General features: G+C 58.6%; 6 protein-coding genes across 6 annotated transcripts; 3 read left to right on the top strand and 3 right to left on the bottom strand.

Moving 5' to 3' along the window:
• Positions 1–3115: 3115 nt before the first annotated feature.
• On the top strand, positions 3116–4954 carry B0H64DRAFT_80447 (uncharacterized protein). Its single transcript, XM_062808795.1, has one exon. The coding sequence runs from the start codon at positions 3345–3347 to the stop codon at positions 4743–4745; it is 1401 nt and encodes a 466-aa protein (XP_062662189.1). The 5' UTR covers positions 3116–3344; the 3' UTR covers positions 4746–4954.
• On the top strand, positions 4912–6317 carry B0H64DRAFT_471935 (uncharacterized protein). The gene has a single exon (XM_062807911.1). It carries the CDS (start codon positions 5185–5187, stop codon positions 6058–6060), a length of 876 nt encoding a protein of 291 aa, XP_062662190.1. The 5' UTR covers positions 4912–5184; the 3' UTR covers positions 6061–6317.
• Positions 6318–6369: 52 nt separating this feature from the next.
• B0H64DRAFT_80459 (glycoside hydrolase) lies at positions 6370–7557 on the bottom strand. Its single transcript, XM_062808796.1, has 2 exons — positions 6657–7557; positions 6370–6604 (listed from the first exon to the last, which is right to left on the bottom strand). Exons 1-2 carry the CDS (start codon positions 7299–7301, stop codon positions 6533–6535), a joined length of 717 nt encoding a protein of 238 aa, XP_062662191.1. The 5' UTR covers positions 7302–7557; the 3' UTR covers positions 6370–6532.
• Positions 7558–9535: 1978 nt separating this feature from the next.
• On the top strand, positions 9536–10998 carry B0H64DRAFT_80513 (uncharacterized protein). Its single transcript, XM_062808799.1, has 3 exons — positions 9536–9641; positions 9788–10470; positions 10553–10998. The coding sequence occupies exons 2-3, from the start codon at positions 9871–9873 to the stop codon at positions 10937–10939; spliced, it is 987 nt and encodes a 328-aa protein (XP_062662192.1). The 5' UTR covers positions 9536–9641; positions 9788–9870; the 3' UTR covers positions 10940–10998.
• On the bottom strand, positions 10999–11457 carry B0H64DRAFT_80490 (uncharacterized protein). The gene has a single exon (XM_062808798.1). It carries the CDS (start codon positions 11331–11333, stop codon positions 11058–11060), a length of 276 nt encoding a protein of 91 aa, XP_062662193.1. The 5' UTR covers positions 11334–11457; the 3' UTR covers positions 10999–11057.
• Positions 11458–11581: 124 nt separating this feature from the next.
• B0H64DRAFT_371135 (thiamine diphosphate-binding protein) lies at positions 11582–12797 on the bottom strand (the record flags this gene model as incomplete). The annotated part of the gene is made up of 2 exons (XM_062802132.1): positions 11582–12340; positions 12420–12797. The coding sequence occupies 2 exons, from the start codon at positions 12795–12797 to the stop codon at positions 11582–11584; spliced, it is 1137 nt and encodes a 378-aa protein (XP_062662194.1).
• Between the last annotated feature and the right edge of the window lie 488 nt (positions 12798–13285).

Here is a 13285-nt window from a genome sequence, read left to right on the forward strand (position 1 = left end):
ATTCCAATGTTAGGTATTTCCGCTTACGGCGTTTCTCGGGCCGGCCAGGATGTTGGGGGACAAGGGCGGGGGTGTGGCAGGGGTAAGTTTTAGCGTCATCGCGTCCCCATCGCCTCGATCGTCCAACACCAACTTTCGGTCACAATATCAAGCCGAATGTTTCTGGAAGCAGTTGTCGGAGCGCGAATGCGTTCTGCCGGGAAGCCAACTTGCAGCATGCAGATGCGAATCTTCCCGGCTGAGAAACCCCGGCGGTTCAGAGTGTGGGGTGTGAGGGGCAGCTGCCAGCAAGGGACCTCGGGCGACACCAACCCGCCACCCCGCCCATCGGCACAGTTAGGTACCCTCTACAATTAGCAGCATCTCATTGCCGAAACCACAAGTTGTTTCTAACCGCCTCCTTGGAAAACCTCCTGAATCGAGAGCACGTGGGTAAAGTATGAGTCGGATATCTTTGCCGGAACCCCGTCCATTCATTCAGCCTTGTGCCTCTCTTTCTGTGGTTTCATCCGCCCTGTATCATCGACACCGACAGGACGTGCTGTTTAAAACGGGACTGGAACAATTCGGCGGGTTCAAGGTTCGACCCGGAAACCCTCTTGTGGGGCCGCTCGAACAACTCCGCCGTCTGAAGTTTCGACAGCAAGCTTGCCATGCAGCGGCCATCTGATGCAGCTCCCTCGTAGCCAGGTAGCTGTGCAGACATCGGGGTCTGCTCGGTCTGCTCACGACTGCAACAAGAACAACTAAAAGCTATTATCGGTCTCACGATCCGCTGGAAGGTTCTCGCCGCCGCCGGGTAAAGTCGTTTCCTCTGCCGTTTCCGGACTCATTACACGGCACCTACCTACACAGGACATTTTTATCTCATCTCAGCATGTGTCCCGAGCCCAAAGCCGTGTATCGGCTCCTGCCGGACCATCCCCGCCCCCATTTTCGCCGAGGCGCCGCATGCGACCTCGAAAGTTCCCGAAATTCCGCTCAACATCACGGCCGCTCTTCTCAAACCAAATCGACATTGCTGGGGGAGTGGGACCCCCTTCCCCAGACCATCCGACGGGTTGGCGCGCGATATTTCTGGCAAGCCTTGGAGATTCAGGAGTGTGTATTCGTAAAATAGCACGGAGGACACACAGGTATCGGTCAGCCAATCCGGGGCCATCGACATCCCACCTTCTCATCACTCCCCGAAACGGGCCGAGTCCATTTCTGGCACACGAAGGGGGCCTCACTTCGCTAAGAGCCTGAGCAGCCAAGCGCGTGCCCCCGCCACTGAACAAACCACTGCGCGCTCAAGCGAAGGCATACTCACGCTGCTTGCGGGGTTGATGTCCCTCATTTAGCCCACCCGTTCGATCCGCGTGTCTGATGCAGGCTCGAGGCAGGCCATCATTGCAGGCAACGCGGCGCTTCCTGCAGCAGCTCTTCCTCCATGTTTCTCGCTGCCCAATCCCAGAGGCCGGGCATCGGATGGCATGGCCGAATCATTTCCCTCCTTTCCCCATCACGCTGCACCCCAAGCATCATGTCACAAACCCCACTTTGGCGCCCGAACTTGTCTTTCTCTCTCACGTCTCAAGTCAACCCCAGCTTTGACAGGGTTGGCTGGTGAGGGCTCGGGGCTACGGGGCCCAATGTCTTGATTCTTGGACGTAAGGCGGATCAAGAAGTTGTCACGCAGGGAATATTCAACCCGGCAGCTCTAGTCATGTTCAGCCCTCTTCTCTGACGAGACGTGCTTGCGCCACAGGGACATCAACCAGCCGAGGTTATAAGATGGCGAACCTCTCGGGACTGAGCTGACGCTACCCATCACTAATTACTCGTCAACCTTCAGTCCGACTACGAGCCGATGCCTTAGCTTGGGGATATGTGGTTTGTTGGCCTCCTCGACTCGTCCACCAGTGGAACACGCCTGGAGGTCCCGAGTGACGGGCCGACCCGCTTGCGCCCCGACTCCCGGGCTTTGGCCAACATCAAAAACTGAAGAAAGCGACAGAGAGGCAACAGGCCATGTTCGACTAACCGGGAAGAGTCTGGGACACCAAATGCGTCTCCCCGCACTCTGGAACCGAGTGTTGGTCAAATGGCTTCCCAACCCCCACCTCTCATTTCCCTTGGTTTGCCTGGTTTCCCGGTCCTTACCAATAACTAGGGCTGACTGTTTCTCCCGCACTGCGTTGTGCGAACCATCATAACCATTGTATTCTTGAACCCCGTCCCCAGACACCCTCTTGTCCTTGAAGCATCACGGTCCAGCTAAGCCGAGGTTGTCCCTTGGGTCCTTATCCAAGCACCCTGTTATGTACATAGAACAAGAAGCACCGAGTGGGCGGGTTGTTCTTGCGTAATCCATGCGAAAGTGCGGGGGGGGGGGGGGGCTAAAGGCGAACGCGGTGGTGGTGACCGACCGGGGCAAAGTGGCGTTTTGTAACACCCACCTAGCTGCATGGGTCTGCAGTTGGCAAGAAGACCTCGAGGGTTGACCCCTTTGGCAAGGTCCTCAACTCGGCGGGCGGTGAGCTCCCACGTTGCTGTCCGGATCATGCAAGTCGCTGCGACCTCGATTTTAACTTGTCCCGGACTGCCACGGCGTTGATCGTCGGGTTTGATGTCCCTGGCACAGGAAGGAGAAACCACGTGCAATCCCCGTGGTGACCGGCAGGGGGGCTCCGGGGTGCCCCGCTACAACCCGCCCAAACCGGCCGGCCCTGTGCGGCCCCACAGCGACCCCCGTGCCGTTCATGCCAAGCAACTTCGGCGGCTTGTTCTCGACTTGGCTTCATCCCCGCAGCGCTATTGCAGACTTTTTCTCAGCTGAACGACCGGGAAACTCCCACGCGACTGGCGCACACATCACCGACCGACCTGGGCTCACCCACTTCACACACCTCGTCACGGTCAGTCGCGCCCATCCCCGACCGAAGCCACACCAGGATTCTCATCCTCTCTCTCGCTTTCAAGGCTCCTTCCCCGCCCGTTTTGCCTGATTTAATTCTCGAACGGACTTGGTAGACGCCACAATCACCACCCTCCGGTGAAGAACCCCCTGCCTTTGCACTCAAACAAGCACCTTGCAGATGTTCAGTTCGAGATCGGCGCCCATCAACTTCACCACTTCCTCGGCGCACGACTTGATGTGCCGAGTCCGACAGCAGTAGCTGGCCGGCAAGCGACTTGAGTCTTTGCGCTTGCTTAGAGGGGGACGTAAGAAAGACTTACACACGCCGCATATCACACCTGTTTTTTGTGCTTGCTTCTGTGTAAACATTTAAGGCTTTGCGACTTGCATATTGCAGCCTGCATCTTCATTGCATGTGATCGACACCCGAGACCCAAACTTGATGCTCGGTGAACCCGGACTCCTACAGACCATTCACGCCCGCGTCTTCGCGGTACTCCAACTCATCCCGCCGACCGCCACCGCTCGGGGTTATCAATCCGTCGATTCCAACGACGACGACGACGACATGGCTGCCGAATCCCAGCCCACGGCCAGCGAGGCCGTCTTCACCAAGTCGGCCGTCGACGACGCCGGCAACTACGGCACCGCCGACGACCGCGCCTCGTCGTCCTCCGCCGACGCCGAAGCCGCCGCGGTCGCCGCCGGCCTGTCCCACCTCGAGTCCCGCGACACGCGCTGGTACTCGTACCTCCTAACCGCAGACTTCTGGCTCATCATCGCCGTCGGCCAGATCCTCTCCCTCTGCATCACCGCCACCAACACCTTCACCAGCTTCCTCGCCAGCGTCAACACCAACATCCCGGCCTTCCAGACCCTCTTCAACTACGCGCTCCTGACCCTGATCTGGCTGCCCATCGCGCTGCACCAGCACGGGTGGCGCAAGCTGCTCTCGGTCGCGGTGCGCGACGGGTGGAAGTACTTCATCCTCTCCTTCCTCGACGTCGAGGGCAACTACTTCACCGTGCTGGCCTACGCCTCGACCAACATCCTCTCGGCCCAGCTCATCAACTTCTGGGCCATCGTCTGCGTCGTCGTGCTGTCCTTCTTCCTGCTGAAAGTGCGCTACCGCCTCCTCCAGGTCGCCGGCATCCTGCTCTGCTGCGGCGGCATGGGCCTGCTGCTCGCCAGCGACCACCTGACCGGCACCAACGGCGGGCCGGGGAAGGACATGCTCAGGGGTGATCTGTTTGCCCTGCTGGGGGCGACGCTCTATGGCGTTAGCAACGTCTTTGAGGAGTGGTTCGTCAGCAAGCGGCCCGTGTACGAGGTGCTGTCGTTCCTGGGCGTGTTTGGCGTGTGCATCAACGGCGTCCAGGCCGCCATCTTTGACCGCCACGCCTTCGAGGGCGCTACCTGGGACGGTCGTGTTGCTGGCTGGCTGGTCGGGTATACTCTGTGTCTGTGCCTGTTTTACTCCATGGTGCCGCTGGTCCTGCGCATGGGCAGCGCCGCCGTCTTTGATGTCAACCTGCTAACCGCCAACTTCTGGGGCGTCATCATCGGCACCCGCGTGTTTGGCTATGTGGTGCACTGGATGTACCCCATCGCCTTTGTCTTGATTATCTGTGGCTTGGTTGTTTATTTCTTGGCCGGCAGTATCCTGGGCGACTCCAAGAAACCGTGGTTGGGGGATAACCAGAAGCACGGGATTGCAGGGATCGGCACGGCCAAGCTGAAGGCGCTGAACGAGGCGAGGAAGAAGGGGTTGGCTGGGACGACGGAGCAGGCTGGGGGGAGCACTGAGGGCCAGGTCAGGGGTGGTCCGGAAGGGCAGGCCTAGGGAGGGGGGGGGAGACGGGGTAGTTTGGGTATCGGAGGGTAATATGTTGGAATATCTTGGCCATGCGGACGGCAGAAGCGTTGTATTATTTTGGATATCAATATGGACGCCGTCTTTAAGTCAGGCTTAAGGGGTGAAGTAGAGGGTTAGGGTCGTAAGCCAGCGTACTGCCTTCCCCTTCTGCGCTGCCTGTTTGCCTGTGCCTGTTCCTGTGCCTGTTTCACACATCGCTCGACCCCACCTCCCAACACTTCTCAACGTGAGACAACTCCAACTTATAAAGAGACCTGCAACAACCACCTCAAATGATAAACTGAATACCACACTAAACTACCGGAGAACATCGGCACATCTCACTCAAACCCAACCAACACTCAACCGGGACAGCGACCCCCTAAACAACCCACCGCAAAACACCACATCAAAACAACACCTCACCATGGCAGCCAAACAAACCCTCTACTTCGCCTTCGGCAGCAACCTCTGGCAACACCAAATGTCCCTCCGCTGCCCCAACTCTCCCTTCATCGGCCTCGCCCGCCTGCGCGGCTACAAATGGTTCATCAACGCCCGCGGCTACGCCAACATCGCCCCCGTCACCACCAACCCCACCCCCTCCCCCCAAGAAGACGACAACCAAAACCCCTACGCCAACGAAGTCTGGGGCCTAGTCTACACCCTCTCCCCGCCCGACGAGGCCCAGCTCGACCGCAACGAGGGCGTGCCCACCGCCTACCAGAAAGAGCTCGTCAGCGGCATCGACTTCTGGCCTGCCTCCAACAAACCCAACACCACCCCCAACACCCCTGACGGCACCTCCAACTTCACCGCCCCTATGGACATGTCAGTGAAACCCACCCCCACCAAAATGCTCGTCTACGTCGACCACCACCGCAACACGGGCGGGCACCGGCCGCGGGACGAGTATGTGCGGCGCATGAACATGGGCATCCGCGACGCGCTCAGGGAGGGGGTGCCACGGGGGTATGTGGACGGGGTGGTGAGGGGGTATATCCCTGAGGAGGAAGAGTTGGGGTTTGGGGTGGGGTGTGAACTTGGGGGGGAGATGGAAAAGGCTGTGATGAGGCGGGCGGCGGGGTTGGATCGGGATGGGGATGTGGCTGGGGATGTGGATGGTGCGGGTGTGGATGGGGTGGATGGGGTTAAGAAGGGGGGGGAGATGGGGTTGGTGGCGGCGGCGGTGGCTGGGCCGGCTGGGTCAGGGGTTGTGTCCGCGCGGGAGGGGGAGGAGGGGGGGGAGGAGTTGCCGGAGAGGGCAAGTGAGGTTTGTTATTTGAGGGAGCACGGGTTGTAGAGGTTGGGGGTGGGGGGTGGTTAGGTACAGCTAGCGAGAGGAATGGTGGTTAATAAGAGGGATGGGTTCATGGACTCCAACTAAACGAGCAGCGGTTCAGTTACGGGTAAATATGGATATCCACAAGGTGGTTTTGAAACCATATAGGTATCGATCATCACTCTTTGAAAACCTTTTTGATTGTCAATGACTCAGATTTCCGACATTCCCTCCCCACATGTTTCGGTAGTTCAAGTCACTCTTGATGAAGCATTCCGGCGGTAATGGTACGTATTGAACTCGAACATCACAACATGCAGGGATAATCAATGTGGTGAAAATCATTCATTCATGTGATAAGGTATAACCCAAAGCGCTGTCCCTCGCTAAACCCAGCGCCGACCATGCAGTGGCGATGAACCAAATCAAGCAGTCCTCCCCACAGCCACGAGTTTGGCTTCCCTTCGCGGTCCCTGTGCCGTAACACGTCGATTTACTCGAAGCCTTCCCAGACGTCACCGCCCGGGGGGCTGTAGCTGGTGAGGCCACCCTGGTAGATGTCGACCTATTCACTGTTAGCAGGAGGCTCGATGCTACCGACACTTTGATCAACTTACCATGATGCCGGGGTCGTCCTGAGGAGCGTAGGTCGGGATGCTGAAGAGCTTGTCGGACGGGGGCGAGGCGGTGCCGCTGCCGGACACGACGACCTGGGCGCACTCGGCGTAGAACTGGGGGGTGTTGGCCTGGTGCAGGGCCAGGAGCTCGTGGCGGATGAGGTAGTTGCCCGGGGCGAGGTTGGTGGGCACCTTGCTGCTCCACTCGAGGGTCTTGAGCACGATGCCGGTGCCCCAGTCCTCGGAGCCGGGGTCGGTGCCGAACAGGCCCATCTGGTCGATCTTGAACCAGCCCTGTCCGTCACCCTCGCACGAGGCGCCGAAGTCGCCGTCGCACTTGTACATCCAGACCATGACGGGGCCCTGCGCGTGTGTCCACTGCTTCCAGACGGCCGTGATGTTCTCGCCGGCGGTGACGGGGGCGCTCAGGGTGGCGCTGGTGCCGCCGTTGCACCGCATCTTGGGGTCGCTGACCTCCATGGTTGGGTTGTAGTCGGGCCATTGGAACTGGATCGTGTCGGCGCCAGTCGGGGAAAAGCCTTCATAGCCGGGGTAGGTGGTGCCACCGATGGTGTAGCTGGTGACGGCGCCGTGGCCGGCAACGAGCGGCGCGAGCGCAACCGCGGCGATGGCGTTGAAACGCATGTTGGATAGTGCTGATCCTCAGGGGGTGGAGGGGGCAAGGTTTAAGTGATAGTCGAGGCCCTTCTGGGTAGAGACGGTGAGAACAAGGCTGAGATGGGATGAGCAGGGACGGAACCAGGACAGAGGAGCGGATCGACGGTGACTTTATAGTCGGCTGGCCCCTGCTTGAAGCTAGCATCCCGCGCCCTGGGAAAGGAAGGCGTTGGACCATGAACTCCTGGGTATCTCGGCATCTCCTTGCATCCCGCTCTGGGGTGGAGGGTATCAAGGGTGTCGTGACGGGGGCTCTGCCGTGAGGCATAATCTATCCCATGGTCAAAAAACCTGGTTTTCTTTATGACTAGGATGACGAACATCCTTTCTCTCGGCCGGGATGCATTGTGGAGGGAAGTGTGAGCGGCTTGCGGTCCGATGGGGGCTTGTTACTCGTGCTGGAGCATGCGAGCAATACAGAGATGGAGAGCAGGGGAGGAGATGATCGACACTTTTCGGAGCATGAAGTTGTTCCCAAGTTAGTTCAGCAGGCGGAGCAGCGAACGGAAGACAGGGCCAGGGCTCCGAGTAAGACCGATTGGGGCAAAGAGACAAATGGCTCCCCACATGATGGTGTTGATGCCGCTTGACGCCTGCCAAGGCGAGATGAAGCAGCACAAGAGTGTGGGGTATGGGGAAGAAAGTGGGATTGATCGATTGGGTGACGGTGCGGGAGCCTGACGGGACGGTGTCTCATCTTGAGCGACGTTGAGTGTGGAGGACGACGGGGCTGCAATCACGGGCGCCAATGGCATAGCGTTGGATATTCAGGATAAAGGCCAAATAAATTGCAGACGGCCCAGCTCCACGGAATGAATGGCATGGGCCGCAGCAAGTGCTAAGAGAAGAACCGAAGCAGAACCGAACTGTCGTCATGGGCTGCCTTGGCTATCGTGACGGTGCCTCTTCCGTTTTGATCATTTGAGGTTGAGAAAGTGTCAGAACTAGGTACCTAGCAGTGGCATCTTCAGGAAAGAGTCATCGCTCTCGTGAGGTTCCAACTCCACCGAGATGCCGAACGTTCGAGATTTGCTGTGTGGAGTATCGCTTGCGCACCGCATGGAGTGCTGGGCCGAAAGCCGGGGCTACTGAAAATCCCAACGCAGATCCATGGCCGATCTGCACCCCGTTTGAAGATTACCGCTGCGGTTTGGAATCGCGCAACGGCGAGGACGGAAGGAGGTTTGTTCGGGAGATGCTCAGTTAGGAATCTTGGCGGGAAGAGGGTGGGCACCAGGTTGAGAGCCCAAGCTCAGGTGAGGCATCTGCAGCCACCAAAGCTTGGCAGGGCAGCAACCGGAGCAGTGGGGGTCTTTTCAGGGTTCTTCTGGGAGAGGAACGCGGGCGTCGCCGCGTCGCGTCGGCCACTTTCAACGTCATGCCTTGAACCACGAAAGTTTGCTTCTGAGCCGTGAGGGTGTGGATCATCCGATTTCGACTGTGGTTTCTCGACTTGGGCTTCCTCCGTTCAGTTACAGGAAATATGCTGCCTAGGCTCTTGCCGGGCTCGCACACCTTGCTTTATCGTGCGTTGCCGAGGGAATAGAGGTGGTGGTCACGGTTGTTGTCTGGAACTTTGGCCGGCGATTTGGGATCCCATTGCCATCATAGTACGCGACGAGAATATGCCCCAGATTATCGCAGAAGAAGGTTTCTGTGATCGCCGTCGAGGGCATGATGTCACAAGGGCTGCCCTCTCGAGTACATTGTAAATGTGATGGTGATGAATGTGAGTCTGGAATTCCGGAAGCAATAGGAAGTCGCAGCCCGAGCCTCCCTCTCTGTGTTTGTTTCACCGCCGTAATCTGTTTGCGTAGTTGTAACCGTCAGGGCGCGCAGTTATATGGCCCTGACCACTGGCTCAACGGACTGAGCAGGCTGCTTGTTGGCTCTTCATCTCCATCGCACGATTTGTGGTAGTGAGTGGTCCAGGAAGTTGCGAATGACGGTGTCACTTCCATTCGGTCTCACAAGTGTGCCACAGGTAAGACAATGGTCCCCCACCTGCAATGCTTCTGAAACGAAGAAACGAAAAAATGACTGGAATGCTGTCTTGTCACCGAGGCATTGCCCAGTGTGAAAAGTTGTCTCTCATGGGTAGAACATGTTTGAGACTCGCACCATTCATCCCACCTGCGACTGCCCGTTGTCGCCTTCTTGCCTGCGCACTGCCAGTGCACTCTGGAACACGGGTAGTTGCAAACGCTGCAGACCCTTCGGCTGGCCGCTTTGACTGCAAAATATCGCAGGTCGTTTTTACGTGCTGTTCTCGATAGGCAGGGACTGGTAAACGTGAGAGCCTTACCAGTAGGTTTCTTCCTTGTGTTCGGTGGCATTTGTGTTTCTCAGACTCGACTGTTCCCGGCACCGACCACTTGTTCCCAACGAAACAATCACCAAGTCGTGGAGTACTTTTTTCTGGCCGGGGTGCTAACGGATTCATCAACTAAAAGCTACTACGATATCCGCAACAACCGGAATTGTACGGGTTTCGGTTGACACGCACTGAACACTCTACTTTTGAGCCCAGCTCAAAATGTCATCATCTACCACCGAGTCGCGAGGGCGGCCGATGTCAGAAATCCCCGTTTCTTCGCCCAACGGGGCCCCATTCAAGACCTTCAGCCAGGAGTACCAGTACGCCGAGACCTTGCAGAACCCTTTCCCAGAGGTCATTTTCTCCGGGCCTGAAAATACAGCCCCCAGCGCAGCATCAACATCGCCAGCCGCGATCGGTGGCATCGACGGCACTAACGAAAGCACGGCCGATCCTGACACTCGTTCTTCCCTCCGCCTGGGTACACCCGGCAGCAAAGAGCCCGAGATGCACGACAATATTTGGGTCGAGCCCGCCGAGGCGCCCTGGTACAAGGCCATCTCGCTTAGGAGGTGGGCCGCCATCATCATCTGCACTGTCGGCATCACCGGCGTCGTGCTGGCGATTCTGGGCGCCATGAACAAACTCTCAGGAGAAAGGTCCGACTTCACGGACCCCGGCCCCGATTCCCCGACACCAGGCAAGACATCCGCTGACCAAACCAGCTCCTCCGATAACACCCCGTCTCCCGCCGAGAGCACGTCGGCCACCCCCACCACATTCATCACATCAACCACCTCAGGCACCGCCAAACCAACCGTAAGCCAACCCCCTCCCCACCGCCCCCCCTTCTCTCCAAACCCCCCAACCCCCAACCTCACTAACCCCTAACCCCCCCCAGAACCCCCCCACCACCAAAATCGACTGCAACAGCCTCTCCACCTACCTCACCCCCATCTCCTGGGTCGGCACCACGGTCGGCGCCTACAAGAGCGAGTTCGCATCCGCCGGCGGCATGTCCCCCTTCGCCTGCTGCCGCGCCTGCCAGGAGCGCGCCGAGGGCGGGTGCGCCGGGTGGCTGCACAACGCGAGCGCAGAATTCACGCCGTGCACGCTGGTGGTGGTTAATGTGGATCAGCCGGATAAGGGGGATGGGGATGAGGATGATAATGCGATGTGTCCGCGGGGCCGGACGGCGGCGACGTTTTTTCAGGGGGGTTTGGGTGAGGATGGGAGCGAAGGGACGGCGGGGATGGGGCCGTGCGCTTTGGAGGAGCATGTTAACTGATACCTGAGATGTGTGTCATGGGGGGAAGGGTTTGGTACCTGGGCTACTCACGGCGGAGGAGAGGATGGTATTGTATTTTATGGGGCTTTCTTGCCCCCCCTGCCCCCCCCGGATTTATTTACCAGGGGCGGTTTTCTCTGGCGCTGGTGATGGGATAGCAGCAGAAACGGGATATCTCGGGACGGCGTTTGCTCTGGGCGGGATGACATGGCAAGAGATAGATACCTCGGCGACGGATCAGGGGAGAGAAATTGACATCTTCGGCATATACATCATTGATCGACCACGCTGCGTTGCGGTCAGCCGTCGTCATGTCATGATTGCTTGGTTTGACTAGTCCGGGAAACGGGGACAAAGCAAGGCAAGGCGGAAGACAGAAAACGTACAAGTACATGGAATTCCCAACAACCTGTCTATTTGACCATTACCAACCTGCTTCAGCTAAACCCGGCCCATGACGTTTGTTGCAGACACAAAAGAGAAAAAATGCGGCAGGGCAAGGCTCAAGGATCCCCTTGTCACTTCAGCGTTTTTTGTCTGTTCCATTTCCACCCTAGGCTGAAATAACTCCCGCTCTCCTACACGCTCCCACGAACCACTCCCTATTCCAATACACACACAAACCCAAAACACCCCTTCCGCTTAGAGACGGAGCATCTTGGCGGCGTGCTGCTCGATGAGCGCCTCGGTGGGGAAGCTCATCTCCTCGAGCCCCTGGGCGTACGGGGTGGGGACGTCGGCACCGGTGACACGCTGGGCCGGGGCATCAAGGTAGTCGAAGGCGTACTCCATGGTGAGGGCGAGGATCTCGGCGCCGACGCCGAAGGCCGGGAAGCCGGACTCGACGGCCATCAGGCGGTGGGTCTTCTTGACCGACTTGACGATGGACTCGATGTCGAGCGGCTTGACGCTGCGCAGGTTGATGACCTCGACCTCGACGCCGTACTTCTTCTTGAGGTTCTCGGCGGCGACCAGCGACTGGCCGACACAGCGGGAGAGCGTGACCATGGTTAGGTCCTTGCCGGCGCGCTCGACCTTGGCCTTGCCGAAGGGCAGCACAAAGTCGTCCTTCTGCGCCGCCTCCGACATGGGGAACGACTGGCCGTACAAGAGCTCGTTCTCTAGCACCACCACCGGGTTGGGGTCGCGGATGGCGGCCTTGAGCAGACCCTTGGCATCCTCGGCCGACCACGGCGAGACGACCTTAAGACCCGGGACGCTGCCGTACCAGGCCGAGTAATCTTGCGAGTGCTGGGCGCCGACACCGGCAGCGAAGCCGTTGGGGCCACGGAATGTGATGTTGCAGGGCTGGATGCCGCCGGACATGTAGAGGGTCTTGGCGGCCGAGTTGACGACCTGGTCGATGGACTGCATGGCGAAGTTGAAGGTCATGAACTCGCACTAATGCGCGATTGCGTCAGCATCTTCGGTGCTTTGAGTCTGCATTTTGCAACTGGGGTGTCTGCATCGCTGCACTTACCACAGGGTGCAGCCCACTCAGCGCGGCGCCGACGGCCAGACCGGTGAAACCGCTCTCCGTGATGGGTGTGTCGATAACCCGCTTCTCGCCGAAACGGTCTAGCAAGCCCTTGGTGACCTTGTATGCGCCGTTGTACTGAGCAACCTCCTCACCCATGACGAACACCTTCGAGTTGGCCTCGAGCTCCTCTGCGAGCGCCTCGTTCAAGGCCTCACGGACTGTGTACTCCTTGACGCCGGAGGCATCGGCATATGTCCGTTTTTGTAAGCTGGGCACAACAGCGGCTCTGGTGAAGAAGGGAGAGGTAGCGGTAGGACGGATAGCGGAGGTGCGAGCCGTGGCAGCGAGCCGGGCCGCTGGTCGGAGGTAGCGCGACATGGTCGACGTTTTGTTGTTGGGGGGAGAGATAAGGCGGGAAGGAAGGGCCGGAGTCTGGAACAGAAAGCTCCTGACGGTGGAATATACTCAATTGAAAATGCCCGCTCGCGGTACGGAACGACGGCGATCAACGAGACCGGCGAGATTAGAAGAAGTGGTGATGTAAGAGGTGGGAGGCTTGGGAGTTGCCCAGAGGGAATTTTTCTTGCATCGGGCAATTGAGAAGCTTGGGACCAGCATCCGGACTTTTGACGTTGAACCCCAACGAATCGGCCCGCGCTAGTGCAGGATAGGATTAGTGGGATGGACCCCTGCGCGATTGTCCGCCAGCTTGGTCCGCCAAACTTCGAATTTGACAGCTCCGACACTCCACCGCGCCGATAACGGTAGGGATCTCAGCGCAAAAACAAGAGAGGATGAGGGAAGTCGGGATGCTTGAGCGAGATGGCTCCTTCAGCAATAGGTACCTGTCTAGGTACTCACCATCA

Source organism: Chaetomium fimeti (assembly GCF_033439085.1).
Source record: "Chaetomium fimeti strain CBS 168.71 chromosome Unknown B0H64scaffold_2, whole genome shotgun sequence".
Taxonomy (NCBI): Eukaryota; Fungi; Ascomycota; class Sordariomycetes; order Sordariales; family Chaetomiaceae; genus Chaetomium; species Chaetomium fimeti.